The sequence below is a fragment of the Sus scrofa genome, chromosome 13 (assembly GCF_000003025.6).
Source record: "Sus scrofa isolate TJ Tabasco breed Duroc chromosome 13, Sscrofa11.1, whole genome shotgun sequence".
NCBI lineage: Eukaryota > Metazoa > Chordata > Mammalia > Artiodactyla > Suidae > Sus > Sus scrofa.
This window is the reverse complement of record NC_010455.5, coordinates 50,504,902-50,525,219: the sequence shown is the minus strand read 5'-3', so window position 1 is coordinate 50,525,219 and position 20,318 is coordinate 50,504,902. Positions and strand designations below refer to the sequence as shown.

Below are 20,318 nucleotides of genomic sequence, written 5' to 3'. Positions count from 1 at the left end.
AAATTCATTGAGTAATTAAAAAAGAAAATGAATACAAATTCATAGACTGTGTTGTAACAGTACTCATATAAGTGATATTTATGATGAACAAGTTTTACAAGTGGTGGCACATACAACTACCTTAATATGGAAAGACAATAATATATCATTGGGTAAAAACAATTCTGTTAGGTGGATTTATCACTTATATAACTCAGAAGAGGAAGTTTTTACAATTAGTAAATTATTTTGTAATCAAAATTAAAATGAACATAGAAAAAATACATAAGGAGTTCCCATAGTGATTCAGCGGAAATGAATCTAACTAGGAACAATGAGGTTGTAGATTTGATTCCTGCCCTTACTCAATGGGTTAAGGATCTGGCGTTGCCGTGAGCTGTGGTGTAGGTTGCAGACATGGCTCAGATCTGGCATTGCTGTGGCTGTGGTGTAGGCCAGCAGCTGCAGCTCTGATTAGACCCCGAGCCTGGGAACCTCCACATGCCATGGGTGCGGCTATAAAAAAAAAAAAAAAAAAAAAAAAAAATTTTTTAATTAAAAAAAATATATATATAAGAATGAAAAAGTAGTTTCTCACCACCCCACAGCTCAGGCTTGGAATGGGCCAACTACAACAATCCAGTCTTTCCTTGCATTATTTCTCCAATAACATTCATGCCATTTCAAGTCATATTATACAGCTAAGCTGTTCCTTCTCCACTCAAACCTTGGTTTATTGCCCATTCTTCAGATGCTCTGCTAACCAACCTACACCACCCCCGTACTCCAAGCTTTCCCAGTATCTAGTACACGTGCTAGTCTGGCTATCCACCTTCTCCTTCAGTTCTTTTATTAATTGGATCTACTTAGTCTCTTTGTTCTTTTTTCTTTCCGTTTTACAATTTTATCATGGTTATACTCTGCTCCAGATTGAAAAAAAAAATTTTAATTTTTATATCCAATTTAACCCTGGATTTAGTTTGGGAGAGACAAAAATCTCCTTATAGGTCTTGGGAAAGACAAAATTGGACAGGGCCAAAACAAATTCTCTTTAGCAGGTGGTGGAGAGACTGGATGGAAAGACTCAGAAGCTCTCACAGATGAATACATTTCATTTCTAACACCAAAAAGATTCTGAGACAAGTTAGACCAAAAGACTCCAGTAAATATACTGGGTAGTAGGATCATGGGTAGTTTATTCCCATTTGCTTGTTTTTATTCTCATATTTTTTCAATAGCTGAGTGTTACTTAAAAGTAAAAGAAATTGATATTTAAAAATAAAAGAGAGCATTTCCTCCATGGCACACTGGGTTAAGAATCTGACTGTAGTGGCTCAGGTCACTGCAGAAGCACAGATTCAATCTTTGGCCTGGCCACAGTGAGCTGCAGCTTATATTCAATCCCTGGCCCCAGGAATTTACATATGCTGCAGGTATGGCTGTAAAGAAAGAGAGAGAGAGAGAGAAAGAAAAAGAAATCGGGGAAAGATGCCTGAATGAAATAAACCCTTCTACATAGCCTTGATGCTGACAAAATCAACATTAACTCAAAGAACTAGAACAGAGGGTTCAAGTATAAGAAAACTCCTTTGCATGAGCTGCAAATAGGAGATGGTTGATTGGTGGCAAAGTGTCAAAGGTCTTGGACTTGGTTCTTCCTAGAATACCTATTGAAATAGTTATTCACAGAGTTCCTGTTTTGGCTCAGTGTATTAAGAACCCAATATAGTGTCCATGAGGATGTGGGTTCGATCCCTGGCCTTGCTCAGTGGGTTAAGGGGACCCAGCATTGCTGCAAACTGCAGAGTAGGTTGCAGATGCTGCTCTGATGTGGCTTTGCTGTGGCCGTGGTGTTGGCCTGCAGCTGCAGTACCTATTGGATCCCTAGCCTGGGAACTTCTATAGGCTGCAGACATGGTCCTAAAAACAAAACAAAGATAAAAACATAAAAATAATTCATATAATAAAATACATACCAAGCTTTTTTCTATTTCCCTTGGGACAAGTGAAGTAGACAACTAGGCTGAAAGTCTAAATAAAGCCAAGCACAAAGAACAAAGAAAAATTCAGGCCTGACTCAAGCAATTCCAAATCTGCTTTTCACCTGTTCCTGTTGCTCATGTTCAAGGGAAAAGAAAAGAGCAAAGCCTCCTATAGAACCAACTGGTCTAAACTTACCACACGCCCAGCCACAATCTATAATTAGAAAGCAACCAAAGTTCCAACTGGAAAAAATGAACAAAGTTACTTGGAGCAGAAATGATTTTCTTCCTTACTCTGCTTAAGAGCAATTCTACTCTAAGAAAGAGTGAAAATGCACACCACCCCTACTGCCCTGGCACCTGCCTGCACTTGGCACAAAACAAAATACACAGACCACCCTCCAGAAGTTAACTTCATTTTCTAGTGAGTTTAGGAGTTTGGGAGCCAGTTCTTACTTGACATGAGTAAAACTTTTACTCAGCAGTTGGGTTCTCAGTGACGTCAGTCACAGTGAAGCCCAAGGACCTTTAGGACAAAACTTCCATAAATATGCCACCCCAGCTTTCATGTGAACAACTGCCATTGGGCTCCGCAGGTGCCATTTCAATTTTTAGTAGTCCATGAATGAGAAGGGGAGGAAGGAGGCAGGAAGATAGAGGGAAGTGAGAAGGAATGAGAGGAGAGACAGAAGGAGGCAGAGGAAGGAGAGAAAAGAGGAAGTAGCAGGAGAGATTGTGATTTTCTGTCTTTTGGTGAAAATAAGAAGGGCCTGGTTTTACAAATCACAAACATTAAGTATGTCTTTCTACTGTGAGTTAAAAATATATACCTGCATACATATGTATTCTGTTCAATTAATAAGTAGATAAATGTAAGAGTTAAAAATTCTAGTGGAATCATCATAAAAAAGTTTAAAATCCCAACAAGAATCCAGTAGCATGGTCTTCAAAGATGAATCAGTCCAGTCTCATTACACAGGTGAATAAACTAAAGGCCCAGAGAAGTGAAGAAACATATTCAAAAGGATCTAAGGAGAGAGAAACATGGTGCCAGTTGATGTAACTGTGACAGCAGTAAAACCCATGCTGTGTTGTTAGCCAGCTCTAGGGATCCACCCCACCCCGCCTAGTCATTTTCAAACCCTATTCTTCCAGCAACTCAGGATCATTCTGGGAAATTCCTCAGCATCCTCATGTTTCTCTGAAGGAAGTTGGCTATGAAGGGTGTGGACACAGGTCCTAAAGTTGCCAACGTTACTCAGCTCGCTACTGCTACAGTTTCAGCACAGGTCGCTAAAAGGAGAAAAAAGAAATCCTGGACCACTGCAGAATTTTAGAGCTAGGATAGAATTTGAAAACAGACCTCATTCTACAGATAAGCAAGGTAAGGAATAGATAAGTTAATAAATTTGTTCCAAGGCCACCAGTTGCAGGGTTGGTGATAAAGTTTTATCAAAACAGAGATCCTCAGGAGTTCCCGTCATGGCACAGCGGAAACAAATTTGACTGGAAACTGTGAGGTTTCAGGTTTGATCCCTGGCCTCGCTCTGTAGGTTAAGGATCTGGCATGGCCATGAGCTGTGGTGTAGGCCACAGACGTGGCTCAGATCTGGCGTTGCTGTAACCTGTGGTATAGGCTGGCAGCTGTAGCTCTGATTAGACCCCTAGCCTGGGAACCTCCATATGCAGCAGGTTTGGCCTTAAAAAACAAACAAACAAATAAACAAACAAACAAAAAAAACCCCAGAGATCCTCAGATCAACTCAAGGGCATATTTGGTAAAGCCTGCCATGCTGTAATGCCAACAAGAACCAAAGAGGCAGTGAAACATTTCTTGAGCAGTAGAAGCAGCTTTGCACTGAGTTGTCAATTTTCTAATCCAAATAGCTGTTTTTGCAGTTTGGTTCCTGAGGAAGTGCCTGACTCACCAAGAAAGGGGGGAATAATTTACTCATAGTGGACTTCTCCAAACTGGTGATGTTTTTCTGTGGTCCTTAAACAACCAGAGGGATCACTGCAAATGTGAATCCACCCATCCATTTTCTTGCTTCTCATTGCTCTTAGGATAAAAACAGAATTCTTTAGGGGAGTTCCTGTTGTGACTCAGTGGGTTATGAACCCGACTAGTAACCATGTGGATATGAGTTCAATCCTCACTCAGTGGGTTAAGGATCTGACATTGCCATAAGCTGTGGTATATGTTGCAGACGGGGCTCAAATTCCTCATTGCTGTGGCTGTGGTGTAGGCTGGCAGTTGCAGCTCTGATTTGACCCCTAGCCTGGGAACTTCCATATGCCATAGGTTTAGGTGTGGCCCTGAAAAGCAAAAAACAAAAGCAAACAAAACCCAGAATTCTTTACACATTCTGCAAGGCCGCATAGGGTCTGGCCTCACCTGCCTCTGCAGTCAGGGCCACTGCATATAGTTGTGTTGTTTGTACCTGGGACAAGGGGGCTGGGCTGAGGGGGTAAATAGAGCCTGAAAGCCAGGCCACATTTCACCTGCCAAGCCTGCAATTTGCTGGAGCTGAATCTGTGAGGAGGAAGGGATGCTTCTTACCATCAGTAGGAGGGATCCCAGAGGGCGATAGCATTTGTGCCTGCCAGCTTTCTCACATCACCTCCTCCCGATTCTGCACCCCATCCGTGGGCATTTCTATCTATCTCTAGAACTACCCTGCCCCTGGCCATCACAGACCTGTGCACAAGCCATTCTTTCTGCCTGATTCACTCCTATCTCCTTCAAATCTCAGCTTAATCTGCTTTTTCTCAGTCTCCCTGACCACGTCATAGCACCATCTGCCTCTTGATGGCCCTGAATCCAGTGGCACTTTGACATTTATTTAAATGACTATGGGATGAATGTCTCTGTCTCCCACTAGGCATGAAGCTCCAGGAAGGCAGGGACCATGACATTTTCTTGCCAGCATTTGGCACAATGCTAGGCACAGAGTAGCAATTGAATAAATATTTGTTGAAAGAAAAGAGGTAAGTAGGAATCTAGCACGCTTTCATGTTATTTAAAAGTAAGCTCAGGAACTTTCTATGAATTAAGTGATGTGAGATTTATCTTGGACAAATAACAATTATTGGGAATGCATGTTGTGGCTCAGTAGGTTAAGAACCCGACAGAGTGTCCATGAGGGTTTGATCCCTGGCCTCGCTTAGTGGGTAAAGGATCAGGCATTGCTGTAGCTGTGGTATAGGTCACAGATGCAGCTTGGATCCTGTGTTGCTGTGACTGTGATGTAGGCCTTAGCTGCAGCTCTAATTTGACCCCTAGCCCAGGAACTTCCATGTGCTACAAGTGCAGCCATAAAAAGAAAAGAAAAAAAAAAAATCACAGTTATTCTCATTGTACACTAAACAGTATTTGTTCCCACTTTTATACCTTCACAGGGCTGTGATGAAAGGAACAAATGAAACACCCAAAGTAGGAAAAACTGTACAAATATAAGAGGACCAGATGAGATCAAAGAGCACCTGAGCTCGCTGGATGGAGAAATCTTTGTAAGTTTTGTCGCTAGTGCTGGCTGGGTGGGGGCCAGGAGGAAGAGTGGGTGGGGCAGAGAGAGATTTATGCATCTGCAACCTATCTGTAGAGGCCCTTCTTGCTCTCTGATTCCCCAGATAACCCCAACAGTCTTCTGTGGTTATTCTGGTTTTCCTACATGGTTTCCTTCCTGGCAGGAACAATTTCTGACAGTAAAGTATACACATAAATGTACAAAGCAGTCTTAAGGTGATCAGTGTCTCCTGGGTCTGAAAGATAGCAAGCAGTTAAGGTGGGCCGGGGCCTGTCTCTCCTATCACAGAAAGGTCAGGGTCACCAAACCTTGAGATGTTCCTAACCAATGGAATCAGGGAGGTCCATGGTTTGATTGCATACTTGCTGTGGACGGCATGCTTATTGCACCCTGTGTATTGGTGCCATCAAATTAAACACATCCAAATGATCCACCATCTTGGCAGCAGTGGGCAGATTAAAAGTTCCACCATAAGACAGACCTTATGAACCTCCATGTTTTCTTTTGTATTTATCAAGCTAAGAACTGGTTTTAGTTTTAATAAACAACTGGCTGGACCTGGCTCAGAGGCCATAAGTCTCACAACCTCCCATAGTAATGGAGCTACAAAGAGTCACCATACAAGAGGACCAATTTGACTGCAACAAATCCTTTTTAACCTTTTTACTGTGGCAAATTTCTAAAGGTAGAGAGGAGTTCCCATTATGGCTCAGTGGTTAACAAACCCAACTAGAATCCATGAAGACATGTGTTCGATCCCTGGCCTCGCTCAGTAGGTTAAGCATTCCCATGAGCTGTAGTGTAGGTCACAGACATGGCTCGGATCCCACACTGCTTTGGCATTAGGCCAGCAGCTACAGCTCTGATTCAACCCCTAACTTGGGAACATCCATATGCTGTGGGTATGGCCCTAAAAAGACAAAAGACCAAAAAACAAACAAACAAAAAAAACAAATACTTTTTAACCTTTTTATTGTGGCAAATTTCTAAAGGTAGAGAGGAGTTCCCATCGTGGCTCAGGGGTAATGAATCCAATCAATATCCATGAGGACTCAGGTTCGATCCCTGGCCTTGCTCATTGGGTTAAGGATCTGGCGTTGCCTTGAGCTGTGGTGTAGGTCACCATTATGGCTTAGATCCCAGAGATGCTGTGGCTGTGGCATAAGCTGGCAGCTGCAGCTCCAATTCAACCCCTAGCCTAGGAACTTCCATATGCCACAGGTGTCGCCCTAAAAAGCAAAAAAAAAGTAAAGACAGGATGGGATAATGAACCCTCACTGCCTTCAACAATTAGGAACTCATGAAGAGGATGCTTTAGAACTCAAGTGGAAAGATATTTGTTTTCAAACTGCACTTTCTGAATGCATTTCATGGAGTTAATTAAATTGTTGTCACATGGCAAGTTCTTCCAGCGCTGGGGCAAGAGAACAGGGGTTTGGACAAATGCTAATGAACCTGGTGACACATAAACTCCCTTCCTACAAGCAGTTCCTGTCTGTTTCCCTCCCACTAATACCTAATTTCTGCATGCCCTTCGTTTCCTGGAGACAAAGAGGACTTGACTGATGGGATACAAAGCAGGTTAGTAGATGCGGGAATCAAACCCCAGTTTTCCACCTCAGATGGGCTTTCTGCCATTGAGGTGTTGCCACATACACATGCTCTGTGAGAGAAAAGACCAGGAAAGCCTATCCATTCGTGGTAAATGCTTGCAGAAAGGAGAGGCAGCCCGCATGCAGGTTTTGCTTAAGATCATATGCATAAAAGGGTTTCCTGCAAAAGGAAGCCAAGCTCATTATGTGAGACAGAGGCGGATGTTAAAAGTAAGTATTCTGAAACTCAAGTGACTCATTTGTCCGAAAATTTCCAAGGGTATTGCTCAATTTGGTATTAAGTGGACAGGTCAAGTTCATCTTTTAGAATTACATTTCCTGTACAGTCTCTGCCCCCTAGTAAACTGATTGAGAGCTTTTGCCCTCTAAGAAAGGAGTAATAAGAAACCAAAATATGCTTACTTATTTGCACATTTCCCCAGAATCACTGTAAATCCTTACATAGGGGAAGGGGATAGCAACTAGCAGCCCTAGGCTGACAGTGGCAAGGAATTTTTTTTAAGTGTGTGTGAGAGGATAAGCCAAGAAGGACAAGGTTACATACATACACAATGTCAGAAAATGATTTAACAAAAGACAATTCTTACTAGGTGAAGAATTTTGAGATTAAAACCTTATTGAGTGGGTTTTTTTTTTTCCTTTCCTTTTTTTGGCCACACCAGTGGCATGTGGAAGTTCTTGGGCCAGGGATCGAACCCAAGGCACAGCAGTGACAGTACCCTCAGAATCTCCCGAAAATCTTATTGAGTGTTGATAGACCTCTTAAAGTTCTGTACTCAGAAGAAACACACAACCTGCTAGTGAAAGACTTGCCAGCATGCCATGTGCACGCCTTCAGGGCAAATAAAAGTACAGGGAGGGCAGGAAGAGATGAATTATGGGAGGATTTGGGAAGGTTGGGTGGACTTGTACTCTCACTGGTGTCCTCAGGGTGTCGACAGTATCTGGCACACAGCAGGTACTCAGTAAACATTTGTTCAATGGAATAGAAGCCATCTGAGCTGCAGGTGAGGATGATTCAATTTAATAACCCTGTCCCCATTCACATACTCAATGCTTCTGCCATTCCCAACACCTGAGAGTTTGGGGATGTGGAATCTAACATACAGGGGAGATCAGGTAAGTCAAGTTGAAAATGATGTATGTTATAGGTACATTTTCCGTGTACTTGGTGTACTCGTATAAAAATCATTATGTATTCAGCAACCTCTTGGTGCCTCTCTAGACTCTCAACATGATGAAGGCAGGAACCACAGCTGACTTCTTCTCCACTGCATCTACCAGCACAGTGCCTGAGAAGCTGGTTAAGTGCTTCATACTTTTTATGGAGTGAACAAATGAAGCAACACAAATAAGAATAATATGGTAGAATTGGCATGGAAGCTGCTGAACCTAAGAAACATTTTTTACTAGGTTTCAGCATAAACAGATCACAATTAATTCCACCTGCAGATGTTTTACTACATTCCCACCCAGAGCGTCTGAGAGCACTCTGATTCATTTCTCCCTCTACCATCTGGAAACTTGGTTTTTTTTTCTTGTTGCATTAAAAGGTACAAACCATCTGACCATTTCTTAAAATCAGATGCAGGAAGCTACCGGCCTGGAACATATTATGGAACCACACTCATTTTGAAAAGATTACAATAATGCTCTTTTCAGGTAAGATTACCAGCCTTTCAGAAATTCCTTTACTATCTCAAGCAACTGCAAGCACAAAGTGGTAACTTTAGTTTCTGCCCAGTGGTAACACCACCACAGACCATGTGGAGATGAGGTACTTCAGCTAAGAAAATAGGAGTTCATTCACTCAGCACCTACATTATATTGCCTTAAAAGAGAGGCACTGATAGGCACAGTGGACACAATTGAGAATAAAAGTGTCTTTCTGGCTGGATCCATAGCAGAGGCATGTGTATGTTTGCAAAATCTGTGTGTGGTTTCTGTCACATGGGAAATTATGAGTTCTGAGGGCAGGGAGGAATTTGTAAGAGGAAGATAATAATGATACAAATGTTGTAAGTCAGGTATTGTGCTGAATTTGGTGAGTTAGAATATTTGTAATGGCTTAAAGAACAACGTGTTTTACTTCAAAAAATAAAACAAGCTACTATTTTTTTTTTTTTTTGTCTTTTTGCCATTTCTTGGGCTGCTCCTGTGGCATATGGAGGTTCCCAGGCTAGGGGTCTAATCGGAGCTGTAGCTGCTAGCCTACACCAGAGCCACAGCAACTCGGGATCCGAGCCAAGTCTGCGACCTACACCACAGCTCACGGCAACGCCGGATCCTTAGCCCACTGAACAAGGCCAAGGATCAAACCTGCACTCTCAGGGTTCCTAGTCGGATTCGTTAACCACTGAGCCACGACGGGAACTCCGAAGCTACTATTCTTATAATACATTGCTTCCTGAGGAGACTTGAGTTTCCTTTTGAGATGCAGACATCACTTCAGAAGAGATTGAATGACTTTAAAAAAGCATGAATAACAAGCTGAGGATTGTGTTCTTTGCTGAACGTGACTTTGGGTCCTAATAAGCAAGTTTGGTTCCAACGAGCCATGTGATCTCAGGCCTTTACATATGTGAAAGTTGGGGGGTTGGATGGAATCAGTACTTCTCATCTTCAACTAGGGGTGTATATCAGAATCACTTGGGGAGTTAAAAAAAATACAGATGCCTGGACCCAGCCAAGAAATGCATATGAAGAATCCCCAAAGGTAACACCTGGGCTTATAGGTATAGTTATTTCAATGTTCTTAGTGTTTCCTTTGAACCACACTTGATCGGTGCTTCTTAAGATCAGGGCTTCTTAAAATTTTTATGCACCTGTGACTCATCTAGGAGTGCTGTTAAAATGCATATTCTGACCCCACAGGTCTGGGAACAAGCCTGAGATTCTGCCTTTCTAAAACTTTCCCAGGGTGAAAGATGCTGCAGTTCCATGGCCCATGCTTTGGGCAGATTTCTCTAGCTCAAATCTTTTGGAGTTCCGTTAAGCACACAGAAATTCCTGTGCAAGGCTAGAGTGTATCATATGCTTGGTATCTGTATTGTAAGTGCAATTCGCTGTTGCCTTTGCTTTTGACTTTGAAAATAGAGGCAGAGATGTCTGTTGCTATACGTGATATAATATCTAGTCCTGACACATATCTTGTCAAGGATAGAGAAGGTAAGTCATGTCCCCTTCTATCTTAGGCATTGTTCCTTTCTTGATTTAATGGACCCAAAGTCATGTTCAGCAAAAAACACAATCCTCAGCTTGTTATTTATGCTTTTTTAAGTCATTGGATCTCTTCTGAAGTGATATCTGCATTTCAAAAGGAAACTCAAGTCTCCCAGGGAAGACAAGTATTATAAGAAACACAAGTTGAAATTATGACAAAATTACTAAACTGTAACTAAAATTACTAAAATAATCATCTAATACTTCTGCTCAAGAAAATATACAAGTTGCAAGAATTTTAAATATGCCTATAACCTATGATTTAATATAATAACAGCAGCTAACATTTAAGTGTTATCATTTACTAGGTCTAAGAGTGTTTTATGTTCATGTAGTCTTTTAATTCCTATTCTACAGCAGTATAACTCCAGAGCATGAACTTTTGGACAGAAAGCCAATAAAAGCAAATGCAAGAAGTCTATCAAAAAATAAAAGATGGAGTCTGCGGAACCAGTTGTCTTCTAGGCAGAGTAAAAAAAAGAATGATAGCATAACAAATTTAATAAATTAAGGATAATGATCAAAGCTATACAAAGCTTCAAATCCACTCCATTTCTAGGTTTGAAAAGTCAGGAGCCAGGAGCTAAGGTCAAACTGCTTTGCTCTGTCATTGCCAAGAACTCTGTTTTTATAACTCGTGATAAAGCAACGTGCATTTAGTAAAGATGATATTGAGAAATTATCACGATCTTGGCAAGAGAGCAGTGATTCTACATCAGGGATGATTTTGAACCCCAGGGGACATTTGGCAATGTATTGCTGATTGTCACAACTGAAAGGGAGGGTGCTTCTTTCTCCAAATTATGATTTATGAATAAAACAAATAAAAATTAATCTACCAGTCTTCACATAGTAGAGAGCAGGGACAGTGTTAACATTCTCCAGTATACAGGGCAGCCTCCTACAACCAAGAATCTACAATCTAAAATGTCAGCAGTGCCTGGAAGGGGGAAGAAACTCTTTAGAAGGGTATTTTACCAAATTGGCAAGGGCAATAGAAATTAGCAGAATCTGAATTTTTAAAAAATTATAATTTATGCCATAGTACTCCTAAGCAATATGTAGCAAGCACAGTCAGCAATAAATCCAGATTCTAACTGGTATCCAGGAGCCTGTTGCTCTTTTGTGCTAGCATGCTGCTATGTGCTTCAAGATAATTTATTCCATTCAGGAAGTTAAATGATGCCCCTGTGATCATGTTGGAACCTTACATTCATGTATTTCCTCTCTGCATTCACCAGCTAAGCATCTGCTCTATTGTAGGCCTCAAGGATACAGAGAATAAAAATAATGCTAGGCACAACAACAAGAAAAAGAAAAAAATAATAGTCACAAAAAACACCCACGGTCTCTGGCCTCAAGGAGTCTATAGCACAGAGTGGAGACAAGTGAACAAACAACTTAAAGGCTTGTGGGGTATGTACCAGGCAGGATATAGACACAGATGTGGGGAGTGAAGGACAAGGGAGACTATGTCCTCAAAGAGATGGTACCAAAGCTGAGCCCTCATAAGCAGGAGTAGATGAGTAAATTGGGAACTGGTGTTTGGGTAGATGGAGCTTCTGGGGTAAAGATGCTATCTATGTTTCTCAGTGAGTCTATGATGGCATCAACAATGATAAAAATAATGAAAATTCTGAAATAAATTTTGTGATGCCAAAAGTAGGAGCCAGACAGTCTTCTAAGCAACTTGCCAATATTAACTCAGATAATCGTCACAGAAGACCTATGACACAGGTACTATAATTAGTCTCATTTTACAAATAAGGAAGCTAAGACACAGGGTGTTTCAAGGGACCTACCCAAGGTCACATGGCTAGCAGTTGGTTAGTTAAAATTGATATAACTGGGCTCTGGTACCTAAACAACCACTATCATATACCTTGTGAAGAGTTAGAAGATATGACAACTGTCCCCAACAAGGGCTCTTAGCTAAGAGACTTAAAAGTTAACCTAAAAGGCAGAGTAGATCTAATGAGTGGAAGTTGTGTGCCTGGGAGGCCATGCTTGTAGGATTAAGACCAACCTCTAACCAAGGATTCCAGGTCCTGCGTGAGCAGGTCCTCACATGCAGATTAAATCTATCTGAATCCCTCTTAAACTCCATCTCATCTGGGCATCTCTTTTGGGTATTTTGGAACTAGATGATATCCACTTGGTCTTCTCCCTCCCTTCCCTTCTTCCTCCCTTCCTGTTCTAAGAGCAGATTCCAGCCTCACCCCAGACACTTTTCAACTAGGAGCCTTCAGAGTTGAGGCTGGAGCCCTCCACCAATGACCTCGTGGCCCCTCCTGTCCAGAAGGGGACAGAACCATTGAAGAAGACCCTTCAAAAACAGTCCTTGCTTCAGGAAACACCCAGGCCTCATTTTCCCACACACTCTACCAAGATACCAAGAGAAACCATCAGAAGCCGGAAGACGATTCAGACAAACAGCCTCCAGCACTGTTCCAACACTCTCATCTACTGACATCACCAAAAGAGGAGAGTTTTCTTTAGAATGAGGAATGGACCCATAATCAACTAAGGCTCCCTGACCCTGAAGATATTTGGTTTCTTCCAGCTTTAAGATACTAGTACTCTAAACCTCATGATTCATAGGAAGACAGCATAATAGTTAAGAGCACAACCCTGGATCTGTGACTTTGAGCAGGTCATGCAATCTCTCTGAGCCTCAGCCTTAACAATAATGACAAAAATAATAGCAATAGCCATAAAATAATAATTTCTTGGGTTATATGAGGGAATTTACTTAATTCGCTAAATTTGTATGAGGGAATTTGTGAAGTTATCCGTGTCTGGCACACAGAACACTCAATCAGTGTTAGCTTTTATTATGATTAGATTATAAAGAAAGAAAAGAGCAATTTGGAAAGAACTAAAGGCTGTGTGTTTGGAGACACATAAAATACAGTTGAAGATCATACACCAGATTTTACCGAACAAAGGAAATTCTACACTTGACATAGAATTTTCAAAACAACTCACTCGTATGAATCTTTTTTAAGATTTTAAAAATAAGATGAATAAAAAATAAAATGGTTATTTTTCACTTTTACCTTCAAAAATTTCACTGCCAATCAACACCTGCTATTTGAAAAAGAAAATAGGAAGGGCCAACACCCAAACTGCTTGAGTTCAGTGGGCTAAGACACCATGAGAGAGCTATATTTAGACAGGGGCCGGCCCCTGGCATTCACAGTGAAAAATGAATTCCATCAAGGAGGCAAGGCTGCCTGAGCTTGTGTTTGGTCCGGGCAGTACATGTCTTTGAAAAGCAATATATTCCTGTTCATTTGATTAATCTGCATCAAATCTTGCCCATTTCTACATGTTTTTTTTGGGAGGGGGGGATCCCTTTAAAAAAAGACCCTATAGCTAGATCACTAGATAAGATGCTTTTGCTCGCTTCATTACAAAGAAAGAGAAAAGAAAAAGAGAGCAAAACAGTAGATGCAATCCTATTTACAATTGATTTTATCTTAAATGTTTTATTGCTCAGGGAAATAAGCCTTAAGCATAAAGCTAGGGGACAGTTCAGAAGGCAGCTGCTTTGGGCCTCTCCTACTCCAACTAATTTTAACTTGGCTGCAGTATAATTCAGAACCCATGTCCTCCACACACCACGCCATTCTGAGTTTGAAATTCCTTAAGTAACACATCATGAGGATCTGTGTAATCGTCTCCAGAATCCCACAAATGCGAGTCCTCTTCTGCATGGGGCAAATCCTTTGAACCACACCTAGAAACTGTGAACTCTTTCTCTCTTTCCTCTGTGCTAGATATTTGGTCCTATAGCAGCTTCTCAACAACTGTCATGTGCTTTTTGGCCAGGATTCATGTCTGATTGATCCTGGTGTGCCAGAGCTTGGCACGGAAAAGTGACTCAATAAATAAGCCAAAGAACAGCAAAGCAACTTAAGAAACCACCCTATTCACCCTTTCCCATACCCATCAAGATTAGGTTTTTTTCCTTTCTCCCAGGCCAGCTTGCTTTTTCTTTCCCTCTGTGTTTGCTTTCAAATAGAAAAGTCTGATACTTCTTTTAATGGTAAGAGAGTTCCTTCATAAAGTCTGAAGGTGGCTTTTTCTTTACGGATGCATGGGATCAGCAAGACCTAGAATATCACCACCCATCTTGCAAAAGTGAGTGAAGCATTTCTTAAAGGGTGAACTAGGAGACAAAGTGGTTTCTAGCTGCTCAGGTGTGTGCATGTGTGTGTGTGAAATCGTGTATAACACAGGGCACTGTTCATTTTAAGATCAAGTGTGCAGATAAGGTGACCAAACCTGGCAACTCCTGTAAGAAAAAAGAGCAAAACGACGCCGTTTCCAGAGTCAGGGCCGACTTCATCCCATACTGCGAGATGCGCCACCAGGCAACACCCACCCTTTTGCTCCCAAGCTCAGCTTTCCTGTACCATGTGGCAGCCACTAGGCAGAGAAACCCAACAAGCGGGTCGCCTCTCTGATGCCCTTTTTACACTAACACCCCAGAAGGCAGAATCCGGATTCACACCACGACACCTCAAGCCTTCCTTCCAGGGCGGCATCCGCCCCAGCCAGCCCCAGGATAAGGTTACACCACTTTCCTCTTTCTTCTTTTTAAAAGACTGGAGGGCTGGCTACAAATACCACCCACCAACAAGAGCGTAATCTAGGCACAGGCGGGGGGAAAGTCATTTTTTTTTTGTCCGAGGTTGACAACATTTCTTCACCCCTAGGACCTCCATCACACTTCAGCCCGAAGGATGGAAAAGAACAGGGGACTTCTTGATTGCTGCGGCCTCGCCCTGCGAACTAGTTTCCACTGGTTTGGCCTCTTGCAGTTACCCGGGCAGGCGCTGGGCGTGGAGAGCGATTCTATATCCTGGGATCTTCCACCCAGAGCCCACTCGGTGCTGACCCCGATCAGTGCCCAGGAGGGGGACCCCACTTACCCCACGACGGAAATCATCATGGCAGCCACCACCAGATAGTTGGTCTGATAATAGAGCAGGTTGCTCACCACGCGGTTGTTCCATTTGGAAATGTCCCTAAAGTCTGGCCGGGCGAAGCGATCAGAGCCCGGGAAGAAATCGTCCCAGGCGCGGAGCGGAGCGATATTCACGTCCATGTCTATCTTACCAGCTTGTGGTTCTTTGCTTCTGGAATCTGGCAGCGGCGGCGGCGGCAACCGATCAGCTGAGCTAGGTGAAAGATGACAGCGGCCCTGGCGCAGTCGGCTTTGTGGTTAGTAGGCAGTGGAAGGAAGAAAAGTGAGAGCGGGCGGGCGTTTCTTCTCTTCTTTACTTCTTGATTGGCTCTAAGAGGTTGGTTACAGGAAAACTGAGGCCCAGAGAAAGACCAAGTGCAAAACAGAGATGAAAGGACAGAAAGAAACCAGCGGAAGTCCTCTGTCTGAAGCGAAGTGGCAACTCCTTCCCTAGCAGTTCGAATGCAGCCTCCTTTAAAAATACCCCTTTTGAGTGTCAAAACGAGGAAAGTGTTCTGGACTTTAGGGACAATTTTTGCAGCTGTTCGTATGCCCATCTAAGTGAAATGGAGTGGAACAACTATAGTGTTACTGGAGGATGAGCTGGTTTTGAAAATTAAGTGGTTACTAACTCTTGCACATCCGAATGCAATTCTCCTGTTTTCTTTCTCACCGTGAGTCACTATGAGTGAAATCAGATCGGCAAAATGGGAAAGAGGGACTGAAGAACGATAGGGCTGGTTTGTTCTTTCACTTCTCTTCTTTGTTCTCCATCCTCTATTCTCTTGGGACAAAATTATACAACTACTGTGCTGTTTTGAGAAAGTGGGCACTCTGGTCACTTCAGACCTGAGCTGAGCATGTTTATATTTGAAAGTAAACAGTGATCTGCAATGAACTAATTGTTCCGCATTCAGTGTTTTCTGGGCAGAAACATGGATTCCACTCCAGAAAATCTTAGTATTATCCTAATATCTGGGGACAATTCTAAGGGAGGATAGTATTTTAATAGATAATGTGATAGCTTTGTATCCCTGCCCAAAAAACTGCCAAGAGGTGTATTACTTGTAAATTTCCTTCTAGGGGTTCCAAAGAGTCATCTTTTTCTTTTCTTTCCAATAAGGAGCTGGTTGATACAGTAAGCCTCCTTTTACCAAAATGCATAAGTATTTTGGTTAATTGTAGGTTAATTGTGTGGTAGGCAGATTTCTAAGATATTAGTTTTTAAGATAACAAAGTCTCTAAACCTGCAAGTGGAGCTGTTTTTAAAAAATTGAAATTGGAATTTCCTTGTGGTGCAGTGGGTTAAGGATCTGGCATTGTCACTGCAGCAGCTAAGGTCACTACTCTGGCGTGGTCTGGGAACTTCCATATGCAGAAGGTGTGGCCAAAAACAAAGAGACAAACAAAACTCAATTCACTCTCCTCAGATTACCAGTTTTCAAAAAATTGGAAAGCAAAAAAAATACCTAATACAACATGTGGAAGACATAGTTTGATTTCCCTTGATGATGATTCAGAAGGTAGTTAAATAACTTTCAATGATTCTAAGAAATTACTCTTGCCACCAGTGTTTAAGAAAGCTTGGTAATTGAATTCAGTCAGTGCTAAGGCATATGATAGCTGATGCTTTCTGAACAAAGTTTGAAATGTGAAAATGTTCCTGAGCTCTCATATTTTCCCTAACTCCCTTCTTTCTTCCCTCCCTCCCTCTCTTCCTGTCCCTTCCATCCTTCTCTTCTCTTTCTTTCTTTCTTTCTTTCTTTCTTTCTTTCTTTCTTTCTTTCTTTCTTTCTTTCTTTCTTTCTTTCTTTCTTTCTTTCTTTTCTTTCCGTTAGTTCAATGGACCACACCTGCAGCATGTGGAAGTTCCCAGGCTAGGGGTCTAACTGGAACTATAGCTCCCAGCCTATGCCACAACTGCATCAACACCAAAGAGGAGCTGCATCTGTGACCTACGTGCAGCTTCAGCTTGCAGCAGCACAGGATCCTTAACCCATTGATTGAGGCCAGGGATCAAACCTGCATCCTCATGGACGCTATGTTGGGTTCTTAACAGCTGAGTCACAATGAGAACTCCATCATATTTTCTTGATCCTGGAAAGATCAGAAGGTTTAAAGTCAGAGAGAGCAAAATTAGAGTCCTAGCTCCTTCACTGCTGGTGAGTGACTGGAGAATTTGCATAATCTCCTTCAGCCTCACTTTCTTCATGTGAAAAGTGGGTAAAATAGGAACTTCCACCATATAGACGGAGACAAAGAAAACAGTGAATGGGAGGAGCTTAGTGTATAGTAATGGCTTACAGTTAAATATTATTGTTACTTTTATTACTACAGGACATGACTCATCTGTATGGTATTGTAGTGCTTTAACCTGAGTTATTTTCTATGGTGCTATAGTGAACATTCATTGAACTTTCTCTAGCTTTTTGTAATTTTATTGCTGTGGTTGTAGTCAAGCAAAAAAAAAAAAAAAAAAAAAAAAGAAGAAGAAGAAAAGAAAAAAGATTGATGTCAACAGATATTTTGAATCCTTTCCAGGTGAAAAAGGTGAAAAGAAGGCAGTGTTGCTATGCCTTCAAGAATCTTGCAATGCAGTAGAAACCTAAACTTAAATACAAAATACTAGATAGAGGTGTGCCAGGCCTTGGTGCTCAATTGCAGAAACAGATGGTGTGGAAGAATTCCCTGGGGCTTAAGAAATCCAGGAAGTAGCACTGTGGGCAAGCTGAGTAAATGACCTTGATCAAGACTGTATGGGAGCCTCAGTAGGCTTCCACACCTGTTAGAGAGATCAGTGAGCATTAGACGCTGTGACCACAAACTTCTACCTTCCAGTTGCTCCTGACTGCATGATACTAAGCTGTCATATTAATAATAATATGATTAGTCATTGATCATAACTGATATTCAGTAAACATTTGTTCATGTCTTTTTTCCTTTTTTTTTTTGTTTTTGTTTTTGTTTTGCTTTTTAGGGACACACCCACTCCATATGGAAGTTCCCATGCTAAGGGTCAAATCAGAGCTGCAGCTTCCAGCCTAGGCCATAGCCCCAGAAACTCGGGATCCAAGCCATGTCTTCGACCTACACCACAGCTCTCGGCAATGCTAGATCCTTAGCCCACCGAGCGAGGCCAGGGATCGAACCCACATCCTCATGGTTACTAGTCGGGTTAGTTACCACTGAGACACAACGGAAACTCCTGTTCAAGTCTTTTTAAAATTAATTTGTTGAAAACTCTCGAGAGGTTTAAAAATAAAGACATGAAAAAAGCTGTATATAGATGATTCCTTTCTTCCTCTCTCCTAAATTGTGAACCATGCTTCTCTCTGTCGTTTGATTATGACTTTTTTCTCTACTAAACATTTCGACCTTTATCATAAAATCATCTGAAATAAAACGAACTCATGTGGAATCCTTACTTTACTTCGGACTATGTTTGAAATGCTCTTAGTAACAGCTCTTTGTCACTATTCATTCAATGGGATCAGATGCAATGGAGAGGATTTTCTGGGGCTCTTCTGTCCAAAACTGTGCTTCTAGATAGGAACACCCAGAATATTTATCTGTCTGTATGTAAACCATAGTGATTAGCCTAATAGTTTTTGATGTTTTTCATTTGAAATGAAATAAGTCTGTGTAGATTTTGCTTGCATGTCACTGTTACTTTCACTACCTGCAAGGACAGGTGGCTGTTTCTTATCAGTCTTTTTGAACCAGTGGGAGTGCCTGGTGTCATCTATCAAAATGCCACCACAGTGAGTCAGGGTGTCAGTTCCAAGGCAACTGCAGGGCCAGATGCCTTTGCAGACATCCTTCCTAGGCCAGCAGCTTTTTGTTCTTGGGCCTCAGCTTCCTTCTTAATAAATGTGTGGGTTTGGACTATATGATCTCCAAAGTGCCTGCTGGTTTTTTACCACCTAAGGGTGTTGTAATGCTCATTGCCGCTAATGGAAAGGTCTCCAAAAAGTTGCATTGCTAGGGACCCAGTGCATATGAGCCCATTTTGAAAAAGAAGTATTTAACCTTAGTAGTTTCCACCTTCAGAGTTGTGTGGGCAAGAAAAAGAGTTTTTGGGTTGATATTGAGACATGTGACCTGGAGAGAGGCTGGTGTCTCCTGCTACAGACTGTGAACCCTATCCCGCCGTTTACTGCCTGGCACTGACTTTCAGCTCAATGAGTGCTATTGAGGGGGATAATAAAGGACAAAGAAGAGATTAAATATCATAATTTATTAATAGCAGCTTCTTTTATTGAGTGCCCATTAGGCTTTGTGTATTCCATTTCAGTGGTTCTGAAGCTTTATTTTGCACAGAATCATCCAGGGCTTTGCAGAAGGTTGAGGGTGGGGCCTGAACATTTGTGTTTGTAACAAGGCCCCTAATGATGCTGAGGCAGCTGATTAGGGACTGTATTTTGAGAACTCCTGTGGATTTCACTTAATTCTAGTCTTAGAGAGTACACATTATTATCCCCAGTTTACAAATGAAGACAGAGACATACCCAAGGTCTTGTAGTCAATAGATGGAATGTTAAGGATTTAACTGTTCTTTCTGACTCTAAATCTCATTTGTCCCACACCAAGAAAGGTTGTGTGTTAGCATGTGTATTTGGAATATGCTTGTTTTTCTGTATTCAGCCATCTAGACAGAAGTACACACACACACACACACACACACACACACACACACACCCCATCTGTCTACATATCTTCCTGTCTATCTGGCTCTGGAAGAAAATAGTCCAAAATTTTATCGTCTTTAGGTGATATGTTTGCATATACATAAATTGTATAAACAAATAATGTATTACATCTTTATTTTCACACAGCATAACGACATTATACACTGGGTAAGATTTCCCTAATTAAGTGCATTTAATCAAGATTTTAATTACAAAGAAGTCGTTGAACCCAAGGGAGCCTTGCTCAGTCAGCACTACCAGCCCCGCCTCCTCCCGGCCGACCCCGCCTCTCGTCACTGGCCCCGCCCCTGTGAGGACCACATCTCCTCCTC

The 20,318-nt window shown here is 41.8% G+C and overlaps 1 protein-coding gene across 1 annotated transcript in view; it reads right to left on the bottom strand.

Moving 5' to 3' along the window:
- ARL6IP5 (ADP ribosylation factor like GTPase 6 interacting protein 5) overlaps positions 1 to 15,443 on the bottom strand; it is a gene marked incomplete at its 5' end in the record, with an annotated part of 28,228 nt that extends 12,785 nt beyond the window's left edge. The window contains 1 exon segment of the mRNA NM_001048073.1: positions 15,264 to 15,443. Within this exon segment, the coding sequence (NP_001041538.1) occupies positions 15,264 to 15,439 (176 nt within the window).